Raw genomic sequence first — 21,914 nt, 5'->3', positions numbered from 1 at the left:
AGTATTATTTACATTTAGCTTTTCAATAGTGTTAGTGTTAAACCATGTTTTTCTAATCTTTCGAATTATGAGTGAAATGGAACACATCTTTTGCAGTTTTTAGTGACTTGAATGACCTTTCAGTTGAGTTTGGCAGTCTGTGGTCATTTGAGTAAAATGACACTGAGTAAGTGTCATTTTGGCATCAGTTGGCATTTCTGTAGAAAATGTAATTACCAGTGGCTCTCTTCCCTTAGAGAGATGCCTAGAGGGGAAAGTAAGCCTGCATTATAGCTTAAAGAAATTACAGTGATCAATACAGAGTTCTAGGATCAGCGTGCAGTAGTGAATATTGTATACGGTCCAAATTTGTTTTTCTTGGAGAAAGCTTAAAACAGGTCCTATTACTAAGGGGAAGGACTAGACTGCTTTTTGGGCAATGTGTGTTACTTATGTGTAACCGGTTCTGTGGAATATTAACAAAACTGCACCTCCTACTTGGGTGTTCCAAAACTGCTGATATGATAGTTTCTGAAATTAAACAGCACTTTTGAGACCCGCAGTTTACAGATCTTCATTTTGAATTTAACTTTTGTGACATTTCTCTGTTTGAGTTGGGAGATGTTTTTTTATATATACTTCATGGGGGAAAAAATGTAGTGTTATATGGAATTATGAAAGAAGGAATTGGTTTCATATGCCACTGCTTGTATGGAAAAATGTTTCAAAAAATGGAACATAGTCAGCAGAGACATGAGATTTATTCTGATGTTAGTACGTTAAGAGTATCTTCCTTTTGCCTTGTTTTTTCAAGGACACCAGTAAAGTGCTGAGAAGGCAGAGAGCTCAAAGTCATTTTGTTCCATCCTCTTTTTTTTTTTTTTTCTTTCTTTCTTTCTTTCCATAGACTTTGTAGAAGTTTAGAAATGTAAAAGGAGAGTAAGTGGGGAAAAATTTGTTTCAAATCCAAAGCAGAGTTAGTACAATAAATTAAAAAAAGATCCCAAACTGGTAGGTAATGGGAGGCATACAGATGGACTTTGTGCACTGGGATGATTTGAATACAGCTGTAACTTTGAATTTCATATACTGGAAGCGCAGTCCTGTGTCAAGGACCTGGATATGTTTGCTGGTCTTCTGTGGACTTTTCTGTGACCTCGGACAACTCATAATCTCCTGGATGAGGAAAAAAACCCCATCTGATACAGAAGCTGCCATTCACATCTAAGACGAACTGGCATCCTATGATGAGGAATACTATAGAAGTGTAAATGAATTATTACGCTTTCATGTTTATTCTTAGCAGAACCCAAATTGTGCAATACAATTACAGAGTACAGAAGACAAACAGTGGTGGAGTTCAGGATTTGATAAAGGCTGACATCAACTTGTATTTAGAATATAAGCTGTTCAGGGGGGAGGGAGTTTTGGCAGCTCGTAGGGCCTAGCACAGTGGAGACCTAATTGCAGATAAGGACCACTCAGCAATGCCTTAATAAAATCTGAAAGCATAGTTTGCAATTCAGCCAGATAGTATGATATCAATTCAAAAGAATATAAACATAATTAGAGAAATGAGGGTGCCAAAGTAGGAAAATTAACCGTATTGAGAGATACTGTGGTGATCTGGTGACATTGAAGCATACTAGATTCCTAGCTTTCAGACTTGATTTTTTTTTTTTTAATGTACAGAAAGAAAAAGGAGGGTAGTTAATGAAAGATTCAGAGAGGAAGCAGAGAGAGAGACCTGGAGGAAGACAAAAGCTATTGGGTTAGAATTAGATTAATGTGACTCTGGTCTCTTCCTGTCCTAATGCTGCATTTGTGCATTGTAATAGGATGTACCCGAGAAGCACTAAATGTGACCAGAAATACAATCTTCATTTTCATTGTTTAAATTGAGAACAAGTGTGTTGTTAACAAGAGAAGGTACCTTCTGGGGTTCTTTTTGTTTAAGAGTACAGCGTGATAAATGAAATACCCCTAAATCAAAGTGTCAGTCTTACTTATTATATTTTAATATACCCAGTGATGACAAGGTTTGTTTTTATCCTCTCCAAGATTTCATGTGATTTACTATAAGACCTTGAATAAAGTCACAGTACTTGCCAAGATTTTATTTTCATTGGAAATGATGGTCAGCCAAAACAATATGTATTACTGTTGGATATATTGGTTTGGATAGGAATGGACTATAGTCATCGTGTCTGTAACTCAGTGAGAATTGAAGACAAATACTAATTTTATTTATTTGTTTGTTTGTTTGTTTGTTTGTTTTACTGGATGTAAAGTAATAAAATTTGTTAAGTAGTATGTTTGTTCAAAACAATGGTAAGTTCTCTTCTAAAACCAACAATACAGATGAAAGCAGTATAGCTCTTCAGTAATGGTTGCTCCATACCTTTTCCATGTCAAAAGTTACCGGTAGTTTGTAATTTCTCATCTTCAGTCTAGTTTTGCTACAGTTAATCTGTTTCCATTGCTGGTACCTCTCTCTTCTTTCATTGCATAGAGAGTTCCTCTACCAAGTAAAGTAGCTTTGCAGCAGTGCTTAGCAGGGAGTTCAAAGGTGAACTCTGAGGCACAGGTTTTGCTATTAGACCTTATGGAACTGTCTGTTGTTTATCCAATACTTTCTATTCTAAATGCCTACTTTTGTCTAACTTTGCTAATTGGAACTGAAAAATTCCACGTCAGTTGTCATCCTGGAACAGCTCTTCCAAAGGCTAAGGAAAAGATATATTACTTTGCTTATGTTTTAAAAAATTATCTAATTTTTTTTTCTTTGAATAACTTCATTTTATTTTCTGCTGTATTTGCTAGTGTTGTCAAACAAAATGAAATGAGGCAAGAGAGGAGGATGATTTATATGATGGATGAGTGTTTTCTCTATTGATCACTGTCTAATTTGCTTTAGTATTATAGCATGGCTAGAATTTGCTATCTGACGACTATTCAGGATTGCCTCTGCATTTGCTGCTGGAAGTTGGGCTGCTGTATGTTGGACCAAGCTGAAGTATCTGAAACATAAATAGGGAATTTCTCCCTTCTGTACCATCAGTGCCTTGTCAGTCTACAGGCTGCAGGTGATTCCTGTGTAAAGGAGACAGAAAACAAGCTTGTGGGAAGATGTAAAGAGATGATTGAAGAAAGCTGAGAAGGAAGAGCATTGAAATTGGGACTAGCTGTTGTTCAGTGGAGGTGGAGGAAAGTAGGACAATCTGGACAAGGAAATTGGGACAAACCAGTTTGGAAAGAACTATTGGTGTTTGGGGAAAGATATAGCGGAAATGTTAGTTTTGACAGGAAGCTGTTTTGAGCCTGGCAGGACTGGCAGGCTGAGATGTGTGGCAAAGGACATGACAGTCTGTTCTTAGTTTGTCAGCTCAGGTGGCAGAGATCTGCATGATGGGTTTAAATGCTGCAACCTGGGTAGAGACCACATGAGTGTCAGTACAGTGCTATCTAATGGAATTCCTGCTTTCTCAGTTTTTTTGAAAATAAACTAGAAAACTACATAGAAAATACTGTAGAAAACATTACTGCGAATAAAATGTCAAACACTCCGAAGGTTAGGTAGAAAATGACAAATTTCAGTTTCTCTTGGTGTCTTCAGTAAAGACCATATGTATGGTAATGTAGTCCTAAATTACATAAAACAACATTTTTGTGTATAATATTTTAATGTTTTTAATAACCTAACTACTGTATTTCCTGCATTTTCATTGTCAAACACTTGTCTTGCCACCCCATGATTATGTATCCAGGACTGACCGTCAATTATAAATATGAAACATAAAGTTCATCCAGCTTCTAACAGACATGTCTTGGCTCATCTTGGCCCATCAAACTTACCAGTCATAAACTTCCTGCTCTTGGCCCATAATTGTTCCTGTGACTCCTTACCTGGAAGACTGTTTTTTCTTATTATTGATTTTGTGTTCTTTCCTACGAACTGATTTAAAAGCTGACCTAGACCTTTTAAAGTTCTTCACGGTGTGTAAATTTTCTGGAGAAGTATGTTTTCTTTTCATGCTGCTTTTGGGAAGGGTTTTTTTTTTTTGTGCTAAAAGTAGAGCTCTCATCTGAGGAGTGACAATGTAAACCTGACATCTTGAGATTGAATACGTCTGCTTTTTGTGTACTCACAATCATCTGTTGATTTAATTTGAAAATGAATGTTCACTGCTTTATGTCTTTCTTGGCGGTGTTGACTCTGTTTTATGAGGTAGAAAAGTATGAACTCAACTGAGCTCCACAGAGTATGTTTTTCATAAGATAGCCTGATCTGGTCGTGGTCATACTTTTTTTTGTAGGGATAGTTGTCTTACTGTGTGCCAGCATCTGCTTGTTAGGGACAGTCTGCAAAAGGTCATTGACCAGAAAACAGTTGAATTAAACTACGGTGGTTGACTTTGCACTGGAGCATATCTGGTATATAAAGAAATATTAAAGATTGTAGTCTTTAAACTCTCACGTGCCCAGAGAGAGTGTGCTCCAGCTCAGATGTTAAGGAGACTTGCATGTGTGTCACCAGTGGAAGGAGGATAGCAGAGGGAGGGGAACGGGGATGATGCAGGAACAGACGGGAGGTTAGCCTGTGGGAGCACTGGAAAACTAGTTTGCAGTTTTCACTGTGGCTGTTTTCATCTCGGCAGTTTTGTGAGAGCTGACCTTTCTTCCTCTTCACCCTCCTAAGCTCCTTGTCATGGAAACCCTGCGTTAGTGCAGACAGCATGCTCATGATATTACCATTGTGATGTGTTAGACCAGCTCTGATTTTCACAGTATCATGGGATACGCAGTGTGTTTTCTGTCTCACCAAAATTACCTCTGAACTGGTGTATGGAGCTGCAGTAATGTTGTCTGAGAATGGGTTAGTATGGCATAGCCTATGAGTTATGTTCAGACTAACGGACTTGGGGAAGGGAAGCATGAAGTCGGTGGCTCTTGAGGTTCATTCAGTCTGGCTAGGAGGAACTTAGCGTTGTTTAGGGTATCTGGAGATTGGAGGCAGGATGAGAGGGCAGAGGCAGAGGAAGTGTAACAGTCACTCTGACATCTTGAATTGCTTTCGTTCCATGTCCTGTACAAAGTTGAGTATGTGGCAGCAGTCTTCAGTAAATAAGATCTGGCTGTAAGACTTAAGTAAAAAACATTTTTAACTGCACCACACAATACAAGAACATGTTGTTGAAAGTATCAAACAGTGCCGCATTTTCACAAATGTTTTCAGCTTTAGATTTTGGAAGAAGAATGGATGTTCTGTGCTGCCAGCTTTTCCTTCTGTTTGTTTCTTCCATAAATCTGAAATGATAGTGGGGACTTTGTGCAGCCAAGCACCGCTGGTGAATGGATGTTGGAAAAAAGAATGAGAAGCCACAGTGGTATGGAGGAAATCATGTGGCTACAGCTATCTATAGGAAAAATAAACATCCTTTTTACCACTTCCCCACAAAAATGTTTTTGTATCTGGAAAAAATATGGAGCTAAGGCGGACAGAATACTGAAAAGAATTAACATTTATACACACAAGACATTGCCTCATGTAAATACAGCATTTAACAAACTGTTTCACCTGAGAGGAAAAATCTGTCATTACAGATGAACTTGGGAATTAAAACAAGTCCATGGAAGGGAACATAACAATGTCGTTGAAAATTAAATTTAAGTTAAATTTCTTACAATACAGTGTACAGTCTAAAAAATCCTGACAATAATGTGTGGAAGGTAAAAGGAAAAAGAATACATAAACGTACTGAAATAAAATTGTAAACGGAGTATGGCTGAGCTGAGGACTGTCCCTGGTTATGAAATGTTTTCTTTTCTAGGTTTTTGTATCTGAGCATTCTTTCTTTCTTTCTTTTTATGCAATGTTTTGTTTGCCATCCACGATCATCCTTGTCTTAAACTGTCTTTATTTTGTATTTTTCCAATTGAGTCTCAAGAGTAGAGGTGCAAAGAGACATTTTCAAAATCACAAGGCTGGATCATGGAAGGCATGTTATTTAAGCTTACCATATGAAAGACTTATTCAGAAGACAAAGATGCGCTTTAAAAATGTGTATTGTTGTAGCTGTTGCCAGCTTCTGATTCAGCAATGATATGAGTACGTCTTTCCAAGTGGAGCATTTTTTCCAATAACATAGCATTCTGAATGAATTTTTGATGAAAGACTGAGCAGGAGTCATTAATATTCACTCAGAACAAAAGAAGAGCTTTACTAATGTCAACTCTCACTCCATTTTTCTCTTTATTCCAAACACTGTCCGTCATTCTGAACACTCATGCCACCGGACTGCCCAGGGTAAATGCAGAACAAATTCTTCATGCTGATATGTTTTGAAGAAACGCTTCTTAGTTGTTTAAAAAGACAAAGCTTTTTTTTTTTTTTAATTAGATGAAAAATTAGGACACCTAGGTGTCCTGAAAGGAGGTGATGGGAAACTGAGAAACCATGTGGAAAAACACAGGGCTGTCCAGTTAAAACCAGAATATACACTCTCTTTGGTTCTTCAAATGAGTGACGTAGAGGAAGAAATTTCTGCATCCTTATGAATCTTAAATACTGGCAGACAATATTTAGCATACTTTGACTCAAAACCTATACATTCTCTTTCATAATGAGCAAAGATGTGAAAACCTTTTGTCTTTTTCTGTTTAGGTTTGAATCACAACAAATAATGCATATTTCAGTATATAAGAGGTGATAGAGGAACATTGTTCCATTCCAAATTATTTTTTCCCATGGATGGCGAATATATGAATAGACTTTTTCCATACCAATAAATTTACTGTTTTTGGCAGGGTATAATCTGCAATTCAGAGTGCAATAAACTAAACCATACTGTTGGATAATACATCCTGTAAAAGAAGGAAACCTGGCTTTTAGTTGTAAACTGAGACTTACTGAGACTGAGCTCATCTTCTACTTATACCTAACTGATTTTAAAGTTTAGCTAACTTTAGCCTTTTTTCCAAGCTCTCCCCAGCTCAAAAAAAATGAAAACAAACCCATTTTTTGGACTCTGGAATACCTGTATTGATTGCATTGGTAATCAATACGTATCAGCTACTGTATCTCTCTTTACAGTTTGCCTGAAAAGATCTCATCTTAAGGGGTTCTGAAAATAAGAATTATCTTGATAGCGATTTCAGCAGTTTCTTGTCTCAATGCCTTAGACAAATGGACTAAACTGTATTAAACATACTTTCTGAACTTAAACAAAACTTTCTGAAGTCTTGTGTTCTTCAGGTTATTGTGATCTGAGTGTGAGTTGTTTCAAAGCTTTCATGAGGTTAACCTGTTAATAATGAGAATTGTTTTTCACAGATAAGATTATTTTTTAAACGAATTACTGAAAGCATTTATCTTCAATTCAGGACAGTCTATAAAAGAGGTCAGGTAATGTTAAACTACATACTGACTTCATGCTAAACTTTAGTATTAACACTATCTTTGCATTGTACAAGTAAATACTCATGCTTTTGACTAAAATAGAGATATTGAAACACATGAAGCAACTAAGCTATTGTTTCTTCAAACATAATGATGCAGATGCATAGCCAATTATGCTATTTTACATTGCTTGGGCATAGTTATATAGTGAGTGCTGAGCACCTGTAATATTTTCTGCTAGTTATGGATTCTGCCATTTTCATATGGATTCTGCCATTTTCATACATGAGACTTGTAAATGGCAGAGAATTTCGCATATGTTTGGTCTTAAACATAACTCTGATTTGGCAGAACTGGACCCTTAGGGATTACTTTTGTGTGGTCCTTATTAATGGAAAGATGATGGCTATCTACATGGGATGAAAACTGTTGTTGGTGGGTTTTTTTAGAACATAAAGCATGTTTATTTTTAACACTCCTTTCTTTCTTTTGTGGCTAGAGTACAAGGGATGAGTAGTGGATTAAAGTACATCATTAATTTCAGTCTCCCACAGAATGAATTATAATTTGTAGCGGACAGAAAATCTATGAGGAATGTCCATATTCTTGCATTGTCTGGAAATCATTTTACACTAGAAGCAACGAATCACAGCAGAAGTTCTGCTTTTCAAATGAAAGCAAAGCAGAAAAGACTATAGACTTGAGCAGGAAGTAGAGGCAAACCAAATTTTATATAACAAAACTTAATTTTGATTAAATTGGACAAATTGCAGATTCATCTACATACGGACAAAATTCACTTACCTGCTTGCATAACTTGTATCTGTACATCACTTAAGTCATAGGTGGCATAAAGATGACATTTTTGCAGTTAAAATGCAGATAGAAGCAGCCTTCAAAGAAAAAGCTAATTGAAGTTTATGAAGTTAAATTTTAATACTTTGTTTGACTCAAGATGAGACACAGAACATATCTTTCAGGATCATTAAACCTGCGTGCAGACTTAGTATTTTTCTCGGGTTTACTTATCTTTTTTGAGTCTTATGTTTGTATTTAAGGATTTTTTTTTTTAATTCTATGAGATTCAGGAGTTCTGTCCTTGAAGTGACCCTATGCTTCTTAAAAATTGCATCTCAGAAATTAATGGTTTTTAAATAATTATAGTCTGATAAGTAATATCTCCATCTGCCTCTATGTCATTGTGAAGTTATCCAAATACTATTCAGAAAAGCTACTGAGACTGGTCCACTGGTCCATCATTGTAAGTTTTGATATTAAAAAGATTCTGTCTGCAGTTACTTTGTAAGCTAAAGTCCGGTAATCTGACTTCTTAAATTAAATTAAGAAGTTGAAGATTGTGGCATCCACAAAAGATTTGGCTGCTGAGGCGAGACTTGCACAGAATGTCATTTTCAAAACTCTGTCTCATGACGTGAATGAGCAGAGAGCAGAATCTGCAGATTTGTTACAGCATCGTGCAGGTATTCAGCATCCTCCCTCCAAATGGTCCCTCACCTGCCCATTGCTTATATCCCATCAGAACCCCCTATCCAAGGTCTTTAGAATTAATTTGAAGCCTGCTTCTGCAACTGCAGTGTATGTGTCGCAAACACGCTCGCTCAGAAACTCAGCCGGGTGTTTAGAGAGGGGAAGGCTTATGACCATTTTTCTGTTAGTTCAGGCGTGATGGCATTCCTCTAGGAAGTGATAGATACTGCTTCCAGCCCAACAGGTGTTTGAGCCCACAACTGAGTGGCCTAATCCAGACTGTGATGGGGGTCCTGACAGGCATTTTGCTGAAGTTGTACCATGGCGTATGCAAGAACAGAAGGTTCATGGGCCAGAGAAGGGTCTCGAGAGGGAGCAGGGCTCTCTGGCCAAGTCCTGTGGTTATCACGCAGTAGGGACAAGGTGGCTGGGTTCTGGCTCCTGCTCCAAAGCCTGTTTGTACACTTAATGATGGTGAAACAATAAGATTAAACTCATTGTTAGCCTTACAGCCAACATGACATTAATATGACTTGTGCTCTGATATTAATTTTTTACCTTGGTTTGATTTTTAGCTGTAGAAAGTTCTAACACCTTAAAAAAACCCCTGTGGGTAGCATTAGTCAAATACTGTGCTGTACTGGGTGTTAATATCCTAGGATTTAAATATAAGCTTGGGGAAGCTGAGTCTGACATATTTTGAATGTCTACACAGAGCATATTATAGCTGCGTCTTCATCTTGCAAAAAGATGGTTTAAAAAAATGAAAAGTAAGTTAAGTGTGTAGTTACTTCTGGGGCTGTAGAATAGCATCCACGTATGTAAGATTAGGCACTTCCCGCCCCCAGGGTTTGCAGTTTTGTATTACTGATTATCGTTATTGCATACAGTTTTCTGATTAGATTGAGAAATTTCTTTAGCCGTAGTGTAAAGCTGCCAAAATACATTTACCGCAGTCCTGAAGGCAAATATAATTCTTCCAGAGGCAGCCTCAGGGTTTGGAGGTTTTTTTGCTGAAAGGCAGGCTCAGACTTCCCATGAGATCACCAGAGAGATAAAAAGACTAAAAGCTCTTCAAAGCTAGGCCTTAGGCCCTAACATAAATTAATTCTCTGGTGATGGTTTATGTATGTAAAAAAATATGAATAAATATTTACAAAAATGCAATTTAAATAGAATCTTACCCAACTAGACTTGAAGTTAACTTTTTAATACCACCTATTCTTTTGAATTCAACATAAAACTATCTTAATATAACTTTAATTTAGATTTCGGCAGGCAAGGAAGGAACATGGTATTTTCTCTCTCTTTCTATATGCCATGTTTCAGAGAGGTTATCTTGCTTGTTTCATGAGTTACTATGAGTTACTACCCATAACTCAATAGACATTGAAATTAATTTGCAAAACAAGTAACTACACTGTTATTCTAACTCTATGCTGCATGTTAACCCAGTTGCTTACTAATTATAATTTAGTATAAGGTCCTAAATGACTGTTCTGTGTTCTTTTCTCCTCCCACTTTTTCCTTCCTTATTTTTTAAGTTATATTAACACTAAAATTTGTTTAACGTATAGCAAAATGTTCTAGGAAAAAAACCATCTTCAATGCTGTAAGTAGAGTATTACAAGTTAAGAGTTAGTTTATGCTGGAAATGACTTAACAGAAATATCACTGAAAAAGAGCCAGGAAAAATCCTGCTGAGAAGCTCTACAATATCAGCATTAAAACTGTAGGGCTGGGAGTCAAGAAATCTTGATTCATCACAGGCTTCCTTTCTCACTGTGGAGATGCTGCTTTACTTCATGGCCCCTTGTTCTCCACCTTGTAAAACATAATTATAGGATGATCATATATCTTCAGGTATATAGCAAGGAGCAGTTCTATAGAGTAGTTATTAATCCTGGTCTGAATTCTCTTTACAAAATTCCAGATGTTTGAAGCAGACTTAAGACAGCTTGTTCCTCGAATCAGGTCTGCTGCACCTCCCAAACCTCTGGCCATACTGTGATTGTCAAGTAGTCGTGAGTCAGCAGTATGATCAGGAGCAGGGTTTTTGGTTAGGCTTAATTAAAGCTACCCATGGCTGTTCTTACTTAAGCCTGACTCCAGCCTAGTCCTCAAATGCCTGAGGACAGGGAGAGGACTTGGCTTGCTCTGTGTCAGTATCCTCCATCAAAGGCTCTAGCCCTGTATTTATAAAATTCTTTAAAATCTTATCCACAAGGAGCTGTATGAGTATAAAATAGTTATTGTTCTTTAATGTTATTAACAGCAACAAGCGATCATGCCCAAAGGCGGTATTTCTGGATAATTTGTAGTGTACAAAACATTGCTATGTTATTTCTTTTGCCTTCCTCCTCTCAGAAGGTACTTGCTGTGTTATTTCACGTGGTGTGGGCATTAGCCTTCCTTGATTTGAAGAACTGTGATTCAGTGTGCTTTTAATGTGGTAATTTAGATGTACTGTGTTATATGAAGAGCACTGTAAGGCTAAATTTTTACTATTAATTTATAGGAACTATTTTTTCCTACAGTAAAATGTGAGAACTGACATTTTAATAAGTATTCTGATGGTACTTTATAGATTGAGAAGTATGCTCACCCAGAAGTGCCAATATCGAGGTAACTGCAAGTTTAAATTCCACTGAGGTCATTGGAATTGCTTGTTTTCAAGGGTAACCAGGTCCCAGGAATGACTATAAAGTAGCTGGAGCAAGAAGTGCCAGTTTTGTGTCTACTACTGTTTTGAAGAAAACAATTCAGACTAGAAATTAGATGATGCTCTAATGTGAAAGCAAATTATGTAACTGATAAAGCAGAACTACTTTATGTATTTTTTCTTATTTTTTGTGAATGATGGAGCAAAATGAAGCCAATTTAAAAATGAGGCATTCTTCTGCTAAAATCTGTGCTGTTTCTTTGGGAAATGCTAAATCAGCTTTTATTTGATCCATACAAAAGAGATTTCCATGGGGCTAAAAAATTTTTAAGCTGAAATTTTGCAGCTAAACTATGGACAATGACTAAAGTAAAAGGTAAAGTTTTATGTAACTTGATTTAAAAGTCTAAAAAAATCAGGTCATGAATCGTTTTAACCTGCTTCAGATATTCAATTAAATCCTTTAAAAATATGATGTGCATTTCTCTGAATATAAAAATAAGTTACTGAATGCAAGTCGACATTTCTAAATTAGGTGCTTGCCACTTCATCAATGATATAAGCACAAATGTATTTTTCAGTGGATGATGGAAGAAGATGTTTTTATCATCTTGTCACTGTTGTCATGGAAACTTGTGTATATCATTGTTAAACAGAGTGTATGTAAGGATCTAACATTCCTGTGACTTATTATTGCTAGCTATTGTATTTTTTCTTCAACACTGTAGTCAATGCTTAAGAACTTGTAAGTTGCTCTCCTGAATCACAACCACGAACTCAATTACAGGATTAGGCTGTCCAGAGAGCCCTTAGTATAGGGTTCTTTGCTGTAAGGTTCTTTTCAATACACGGTTATTAACAGTTGTATTTCCAAATCCATTGTGGCCTAAAATAAGCACTTCAAAAATAATATTTCCTCTGTTCAAGCAGACTATTTTAACACAGCAGGTTTTCGGAAAGAATGAGCTATCCATCGGTCATTATAAACTCTCTGTCTTGAAAATTATGGATATTTTCTGAATGTGCATTTTATATATTAAGTGCTTTGTCTTCAAATACACACCTAAATTCATAGTACAGCTCTTGTGTATAGTTGTCTTAACCTGTCATGCACGGAACAGTGGGCTAAGAGGGAAGCTTGACTATGACAATCCAGATTTAAACCCTCCTGGACACAAAGTATGTGTAACTTGTTTTCTTGTTTAAATCTTACGACGGACACAATTCACAAAGTAGAAAAAAAGGTAAACTAGTATTTTTTTTTCTTTCTCCAAATGAGAACTATTTAAGAATCAGTAATTTTAAGCACAATAAGGGTGTTGTATGTTTTACATCATTACGGTTTTATTTTTGTCTTTTTGTGTCTGAAGATATTTCAAAATATACCTTCTCCATCAATTATTTATGACTTGAAATCATTTGCCTTGATCAAAAAATGAAGTTACCTGAATAAATTTTTCATCATTGAACAAGTGACTTCTGTTAGTTCAGATGTGTTCATTAAATTTCTTTTTTTTATCCTGACCTGTTTGATTTCATCTTTTCCCTTTTGGGGAGTTTTCTGAAGACTATTCTGAAATTTAAAAGCTATGATTTTAAATAACTGTCAATGAAGAACTTATTTTTTGTTTTAGCATTAGTTGTCTGTAGCAATTTGATGCAGATTTAACTTACTTGATATCATAGTGACATGAAATGTTCCAGAACAGTAAAGTTATAAAGGTGTGTGTTACTTATGGTATTGTTCCCTCCAGAGAGAGTATGACTGAAGTTCCAGTATTAGGTCTATCAAAACACAGGAAGTGCAGAAATATGAAGAAGAAAAAAATTAAATACAAGTAAAGTAAACCACTGTGGTTTTAGTTTCTAGAAAAATGCATTCATTAAGTAAGTGAGGGTTATAGACTGGTGGATGTAATTACAACTGAAATTAAATTTATAGGAAAGGTCCAATATTCTCTTCCTGCTCCGGGAGATTCTGTCAGTTCAGACAGTTGAATTCAAAGTAATGCCACAAGAAAAATTCCTAGTAAGTACACATGCCCAGTCTATATGGCTAAGAAAATGTGTGCAAGAGTCTGTATATAAGCCAAATATATCTTTTTGTTATTTCAGATTACAGTAGGCTGTATATTAATATATAGTCACTGAAAGGAGAAAGGGAGTATCTTTAGCTTTTTAGGATTTATTGAGGCAAAATAAAACTTGTTTATTACTGGCTTCATACCTTTTACCTACAATCATTGATAATTTTAGCCATGATTTATAGCAAGGTAAAATTTCCAAATTCTTATTGTATAGTCCTGGCTCTTTCTTCCGTAGGATTTAGGTTTGGATAAAATGAAAATTTTGTGAATGGAAAACTGATCTATTATCTAAACTTTTCTGCATTTGAGGAGTCCTAAGAGAAAAGCTGTAATTGCCCTGTTGAATCCTTCTTCTGCTGAACGTGATTTTGCTTTTATGGTGTCCTGGTTTCGGCTGGGATAGAGTTAATTTTCTTCCTAGTAGCTGGTACAGTGCTGTGTTTTGGATTTAGCATGAGAATAATGTTGATAACACACCGATGTTTTAGTTGTTGCTAAGCAGTGCTTACACTAGTCAAGGACTTTTCAGCTTCTCATGCCCTGCCAGCGAGAAGCTGGGAGGGGGCACAGCCAGGACAGCTGACCCAAACTGGCCAAAGGGGTATTGCATACCATATGACGTCATGCTCAGTATATAAACTGGGGAGAGTTGGCCAGGGGAGCAGTGACCGCTGCTCGGGAACTGGCTGGGCATCAGTCGGCGGGTGGCGAGCATTTGCATTGTGCATCGCTTATTTTGCATATTCTTTTATCATAATTATTATTTTTCCCTTCCTTTTCTGTCCTATTAATCTGTCTTTATCTCAACCCACGAATTTTACTTTTTTTTTCCTGATTCTCTTCCCCATCCCACTGAGGTGGGGGGAGTGAGCGAACGGCTGTGTAGTGTTTAGCTGCCTGCCGGGTTAAACCACAACATATGGATACCTCACACAGTAACCCAGTCAGCTGATAATTTCATTTTCTAGCCATCTTCTGTAGAACAGCCTTATGAAATCTGAGCCACAAGTTGCCGGGCAGAGGGATAGCTTGAATGTGTTCTGCTCTCCACCGGCTACAGGGGACTAGCGTGCAGGTCTCTTGACTGCTAGTGTACAGGACTAGCATCAGGGCTCCAGTTTTGTAGGTAATAGGAATAAATATCTTGACTATTCATTGTTGTAATGGCACTAGTAAGAGGTGAGGAATGCTGAAGAGCCTCAGCTGCTACACCCCAGAGCTGTTAGCTCTGGTGGACTCTCATACCCTGTTGGACACTTGAGTAAGGGGAAAGGGGCTTTATGGCACTTGGCAAGAAAGGGAAACGTCACAGCTATGTCCGGTAGAGTGGATTAAACAGTTGCAATGCAGTCAAACGTGGCATCTCAGCTCCTGATGCATGAACTTGTGAAGAGAGCTGTAGGAGCGATAGGTTCTTCAGGCTTCTGGTTAAACTGAAAATATTGTGGGGGGTGGAAGCACCAAAATCCTCCATTGTTGAGGATTTAATTTCTTAACATGAAAAATTAAAAAAAAAAAGGTGAAACTGTATATCCCATTTAGGAAATACCATCTTTGAGGGTTAAAAACTATTGTGCAAATGTAGTACGCAATTATGAATATTGTCAGAAAAATGAAGCTGAGGTATTGGGTTTTTTTAGAATACATTAGTATCTGAAAAAGCTTTATGCTGGTTTATTTCAATGTATTGTTGCTGATCACAGCTAAGGATACATCTGCATGGCACAATCTTGTGCCCTGATAAATACTCCCACTTCTGAATGGGTTAATTTCTCAGGATAATTAGCTGTGTGGGAAAGAGTTTATTAACTCAGGCAGTGTCATGCTAGCATAGCTACACTGCTTCTGGTAACTAGATTAGATTGGGTATTATTATGGAACTAGTTGTACCATACAGACATCTTAAATGCTCTGTCATCAAGATCCAGTTGGGCTAGACAATATCTCCGTGAGTATGTGTTTGCAAAAAATGTTTGTATCCCATGAGGAACTCTGCATTGAGATTGTGACGTTTCTGGTGCCTTTTCTAGGACAAGCACAGTTTCTGCTGTTCTGTGAAGTGGTTTAAGAAGTTCTTCCAGCTCAGCAGTGCATGTGGATATTGCAGATCTTGGAAGGCTTTTGGGGATTATGCCAAAAAAATCCAACGGTATTGTTTGTTCAGTGACAGAACTGAGTGTCACTGCTAAATTGTTATGTGTATCAGGGCCAAAATGAGATGAAGCCTTTTAACTTTCTGGGCTAACATCTCCCAAATGTATTTCTTAAAAGACTGATAAAAGGACAAAGAGATGGTGGGGCTTTGGCCAGATGTGGACAGAGCTGTGTGTGATCAAAGCAGGAAAGCTGCACAACTGTGCGCCGGAACCATTCACGTGCTGGGCCAACTCATACTTATGGAGACTCGGGCTCCTTCATAACCCATGTTTCTTCCCCTTCTGCCTCCTCAGCAGATATGCATTTAGACCAAGTACTTGAGTAATGTTCTGTGTCAAAAAATAGTACATTGACACAATCGAATGATGGCTTAAGTGTTGGGAGATTCAGCTGTCTCCTTTCATAGGATAAACCATATAGTTTGCTTCTAGAAGGCTTGTCTTCTCTATCAAAAGTTCATACACAGTGAAGGTTGTGTACTGCAAATACTGTGCTTCTGTGAACAATCTAGACAATGTACAGTTGTTTTGATTTTGTTGCAGCTTCTTCAACAAAATAGCCTCATTCTTAAGGCTAAATTTGAACTGAGATGTGAAACACCCATGCAGGGTGGCTGGAAGTAGAAATGTGGAGCTATGCAGCATTCCCTTACAAAATTTGAATGAGTTCATATTGGGTACTTCCCTGAAGAAACCATTTCTCCCCTTCATGTGCATATTAAGATATCTATAATGCAATAATAAATTCTAGTTTTGCCATGCCCTGTATGCATGCAAACATTGTGTATACGCAGCTTAGCAGTCCATTACAGTGTATTCTTAAAATTCTGTACAACTGGATTTTGTTTAATCTCTGCTGTTTCATGCCAGAACAAATGACTACGGATTATTCCATTATATACAGTGGAAAATGGTTCAGAAGTGTCAGTTTGGAGGTTTTGGTAAAAATGCAGGTTTTGCAGGTGAAAAGTAATCTTTAATACAACATACTTCATAATTGTTTTGGGGATGTAAAGCTCAGCATTTTAACTAGGTCTTTATACAGATTAGATTTAGTATTTTTAGAGTAGTTTTAAAAATATTTGTAAACTTACACAAGCATTTGCGATGCCAAACACTCCTGCTGATCCTAGATTATTTATTGCCTCTTATGGAAGAAACCTAAGCTTGTTCTTGACCTGCAGGCTGCTAATAGAATCATAATGCATTTCTAAACTGTGCAACTCTTAAATGGTCATAACAAATTATTCCCTGAATTATATATCTGGATACATTTAATTTTCAGGCTTGCTTTATTGCACAATGAATGTTATCTGACAGTATTCAGTGTTTTGAGGAGGGTGAAGAAAAGGGAGGCAGGTTTCTGTGTCATACAGTCTCTTGCTGCATCTGTTATGTGAAGGTGCCATTTTGAATAACTTGTGTATGGTTAGTTGATACTGTAATATTTTTTCCCTTACTCCCTTTGCGCATACTATTATTTTTTTTTTTAATATGATGAGGTATAGCAGCTGTCTTGCAATCCTTGTATTATGGAAGTTACATGGGACATAGCATATTTGAATGCTCAGTTATGCCTGACCCAGATCATGCAAAAATGGGAAAAAATGAATTCTGTCAAAGCAGTTAAAGATCACAGAATAGAATAGAATAGAATATTTCAGTTGGAAGGGACCTACAATGATCATCTAATCCAACTGCGTGACCACTTCAGGGCTGACCAAAAGTGATCATGCTAAAGAGAAAGCAGATCTTTATTATGCAGAAACCTTTGCAGGAAAACCACAATTAATATATAAATGTTGGTATGTCCAGCTGCTGAAAAACCACCAGTTGTAATGTAAGCATGTTAAAAAGCTGAACAGCCCCCTTTTCCCCCAAAACCCAAACAGTTTTGACTTTGCCATTTTGACCATATTAGCTTTCTGGTGCAAAATATAGCAAAAGATTTCCCCATATTCAGCAAGCTTTGCAGCTACTAATAGCTCTTCTCTACTCTCTTAAATATTTTTCAATGTCTCCACTTCCTACATTTATTAAATGTGGGAAGGAAAGGGAAATTAACTGCGCTGGAAGAATATAGTATTTGGAATATTATCACAAAAATCCCCAAATGAAGCCTTGGTGCTGCATTTCTGTCTGGCACTTTTGTAGGTACTCTGTCTCCTTAACATGTGCTCCTTGAAATCATGCATGAGTCTGTTGTTTAGGACTATATTTGCTGTGGCCATAATCTTTGAAAATGGCCTGTTACTGTGAATACCCATCTTGTAAGACTAAACCATTTGTTTCCACAAGGATGAAACATCCTGAGCTCCAAAAGTAGTCAGCATAAATTACAGGTAATTCTCACCGTTACAAACCAGACTTCTAGGTTTCAACCTGAACTTCAACAATGCCAATCCAAATCTGAACTTTAGGAGCTTATATTTGAAGTAGCGGAATGGAAAATCTTGAAGCTTTCTGTACTATTAACATATAAAGAATTCTGTCTCTTGATTATTATAGGCTGAAAGCAGTTTGTGCCTTTGTTCTTAATATTATTTTCAAATTTTCAGACCTTAACTAAGTCAAATGCTGTATTTTTCCTCTTCTTTGAACTGTTTCTTTTTCTAAAGAAATGTGTGTTTTTAAATAAGCTCTAAGGACATTGTGTTTGCGCACAAGTACTTAAAATTCTTTGAAGAGGTTTTTTAAGAGCACACATTCCTTATATCTTTGCCTGATTGCAAAGCTGTGTAGTGGTGAATCACTTTGCTAGATGAAGTTCAAAATCATGCCCTCTATAAAATGAGAAGTATACAAGCTACAGTTTGGAAAGAAAAATAATGTTAAAATGCTGGTTACGCCAACTGGTCCTGTAGTACCTCCTTGCTTGTTTTACAGAAGCAAATACTGTGACACTATATCCATCGACATAAGGATATCTTTCAGTTTCATTGCAGCTGGAGTCAGTGACTTTGTACTGAAAAAGGCTGGTTTTGAGACTACAGACCATGACAGTTTTTAACAGTGAAGGAACATACATGTGTAAGTACATAGCCATGTATACTTGTAGGTATACAAACGTGTTTGTATCTATGTATGCACAGGTTTAACCTGTAGCTGATGTGATACGGAAAGCTTTTAAGGAATTTTATAAGCTTTGTGGAAAAGGAGTATTTCCTGAAAAATATACTAGCAGTTACATCTACTGGAAAACGAGAGTAGTGTGCTTTTTTTGTTCTAAAAGCTCTATTATTGAACCAACAAAACAAAGTTTTGTGATAACTGGTTTTGGAGTCATTGATGCCTTGAATCTTAGAACTGGGCAGTTTTCCCATAAACTTAGAGTCAATGTTGCCCTTTTAAGCCTGTTAATTTTACTAAATTACTTATGAATTAACTGCATCACGGTATTTTAATTAAGTGTGTTCATAGTAATTTTAAAAATAGTTGACTGGGATAGGTCATTTAATTATATTTTATCTATAAGAAAGCATTAGCTCTGCTGTGACTGATAGCTAGCAAGGCCATCTGCAATGCCTTTCAGTTCACTCACACTGAATTGTTCAGATAAAGGCTGTCAAGTGCTGCCTAAATAAAGAAGGAGCCTTGGTAGAGTTAAGTGCAGTGGAGGACACAAATGAAGCATTGATTCCAGGCATGCTGTAGGGTCTGAGCTGTTTCCTGCAGCGCTGAACCTTTTTAGAGTTTCCATTGTTGTTTTCTGCAAAGTATTAAAATGCGAGTATCTGTCATTCAGGATTTCAGGGAAGGTGAAAATGAGGATGGGGAGGAAGAAGAAAAGGTGAGTTAAACCCCAATAGCTTTGAAAAGTACTTATTTCCTTCTATTGCTACCCTTTTAGGACAATAAACCTGGAATGACTACCTTTCTCTTACAGGTCTTCCTCAAGCCTGTTATTGAGGACAGAAATATGGAACTGGCCCGAAAATGCAGTGAAATTATAAGTGATGTAAGTGACGGTGACTGTTTGCGTCCTTACATTTGCATTTCTCTTTCCAGTGGCTTTAGATTTATGATACATATTTTTTCAGATATGTACAGTGCAGTATGTGCCCATATACTGTCAATCAGATATAGACATTATATAAACATCATAGATCAGATCCAAGACATTTTAAATTGGAGTAGATCCAATTGCTTCAGTGTAACAGCATCAGATTTACCTTGGTGGAAGTTTATTTCTGTGTCCCTCCGGGAAGGCGTGTCTGAAGAGTAACTTCGTCCCTTCATGTGAATGGGAGTTGAGAGTGATATTTCTCCTGGGAGGATGGTGGCTGGCAGCAGAGAATACATTACTGAGGAGAGAGTGACTTGCTTTAACAAATGTTCTTCTAAAGAAACCGAAAAATGACGTCTGGCTCATGTTGTGTTGTAATCTGATATTTAGATTCGAGATGTTATTGTTCAAGGTGAATGAGTATGTTGATTTTATGAGACTAGAACATACAGAATCTACAATTAAGGTATAAAATATAAGGGGTTACGTATCAGAAAAGAATAGGTAACTCAGAAAAACAGTATCTGGGATGCGTAGGTGTTACAGTGCTGGCTTGAAAGTGTGACTTGACAAGGTCAAAGTTTCCTCTTTGTCCATACACCATCTGGTAATAGTTTAATTTTCACAGAAAGAGTGCTGAAAATTGGATAGATCCTTAAAAGAAGCTACCAAGATGGCTCCCTTGTAATCTCGAGCTACTTTAGGAAGCAGTAGAGATTATTAATATTTTTACTGATAGTTATCTATATGCTTTCTTTGGGAAAAGAATGGCATATGGTACAGTAATTGCCTGTCAACTCATGTAAAGGCCAAAATGAAAATGGACCTGGAGTACTTATCTGACCCAAAATACATTTATTGCTTCCATGCAACTTGTTTCTAAACATGGTTGCTTGTTCTTAAAGCCAAAAACTCCTTGAAAAATGCTGAAGAAATATTTTCTTTAATTGAAAAGGAATTACTACTGTGCTGTATACCCATTAGGAGTAGTGTTGGCTGTGGTTGTTAACTGATAAATGGAGTGGCTGTATTTTCTCTGATTTTCTGCAGGGGCTTGGGAGCTAAGGTAAATAACTAAGTCAAGCCAGGTTCCTGAAGCCTATAATGATTCAGGGATGTGGGCTTCTGCTGAAAGCTTGGGACGCGTTTAGCCTGCAAGTGTGTTAGATTTTCCTTGAGATATGTAAAGCGTAATGGCAAAGTGTCATTAATGCTTTCAAAACAGTAGTAATATGTAATGGTCCAGACCAATTTAATTTCAAAGAGAGTCTGTGTGTAAAAATGGCATCCAGTTTTGGGGCCTTATTTAGCCTCTGCTGAAATCAGTAGGTGTTTCTTCATTGGCTTGAATGGAATACGTGTATGTATAGGGGGTGAATTTTGTTTCCTGGAATTTTTGCTATAGTTGGAATTTCTTATGACCAGTGTGCTGGGGGGTAAGTTCCTCACCCTGCACTCTTCATTGTGGAGGCCAATAAACTGCAAGGAGTTTGCATTCTTGCCTTTGATTTTTGACTCATTAATGTTCAGAACTTTTTATATATTCTTTATCCCTTTTTGCATGAATCTTTGCACAAACTGCTGGTGGTGTGGATGTATTGTTGGTGTACATCTGCACATTTTATTTGTATAATGGTTTTATGGGGCTTGCGGTTTGGCCCTAAGATGACCTTGGGACAGCAGCCTGTGTCCTTGCTGACCACGAGACTGGGTGATTTTCTTTTTCTGCCGGTGGAGCTGTCAGCACAGTTACCCCATCAGAACGTAGCGCCAGGAGTGCTCATGACTGAGATACTGGGGTTGCATTACACTCGCCCTGCATTCTTTGCAGGCTGACTTTAATTTGGCAATATGGTTTTAAAAAAGTGTTGTGAAGGCAGTCCTTAGTGCAGGCGTAACTGTCAGCCTTGAACTGTACATAGGTGAAGTTGTGAAGTGTTCATGTGCTCCGATTCTTGAGGAAATCCCCGTTTTCATTTGAGGTTGGCAGATGTTGGTTCTGTGGCTGTGATACCCCCTGGACTGTTTCTCCCTAAAGCCATTTCATTTAATCTCCCTCCATTATGCAATTTTATTCCACAGATGTTTTCAAAACTGTCATGTGTGTTTGATTTATGTGAATTACCTTCCTTTCCAG

General features: G+C 37.2%; 1 protein-coding gene across 4 annotated transcripts in view; it reads left to right on the top strand.

Moving 5' to 3' along the window:
* The window catches only part of NEBL (nebulette), a 269,878-nt gene that overhangs the window by 153,799 nt on the left and 94,165 nt on the right, over positions 1 to 21,914 (top strand). Inside the window, exons 1-3 of one of the 4 annotated variants that reach the window (XM_076331670.1) lie at positions 18,608 to 18,745; positions 19,517 to 19,561; positions 19,658 to 19,729. The exons of the other annotated variants lie outside the window; for them this stretch is intronic. Of the exons in view, the coding sequence (XP_076187785.1) occupies positions 18,608 to 18,745; positions 19,517 to 19,561; positions 19,658 to 19,729 (255 nt within the window). Of the gene's footprint in view, positions 1 to 18,607; positions 18,746 to 19,516; positions 19,562 to 19,657; positions 19,730 to 21,914 lie in introns of those variants that run through there. 4 annotated transcript variants of the gene reach the window in all.

This window comes from Aptenodytes patagonicus, chromosome 2 (genome assembly GCF_965638725.1).
Source record: "Aptenodytes patagonicus chromosome 2, bAptPat1.pri.cur, whole genome shotgun sequence".
NCBI classification, from domain to species: domain Eukaryota; kingdom Metazoa; phylum Chordata; class Aves; order Sphenisciformes; family Spheniscidae; genus Aptenodytes; species Aptenodytes patagonicus.
This window is presented reverse-complemented; position numbering and strand designations above follow the sequence as displayed.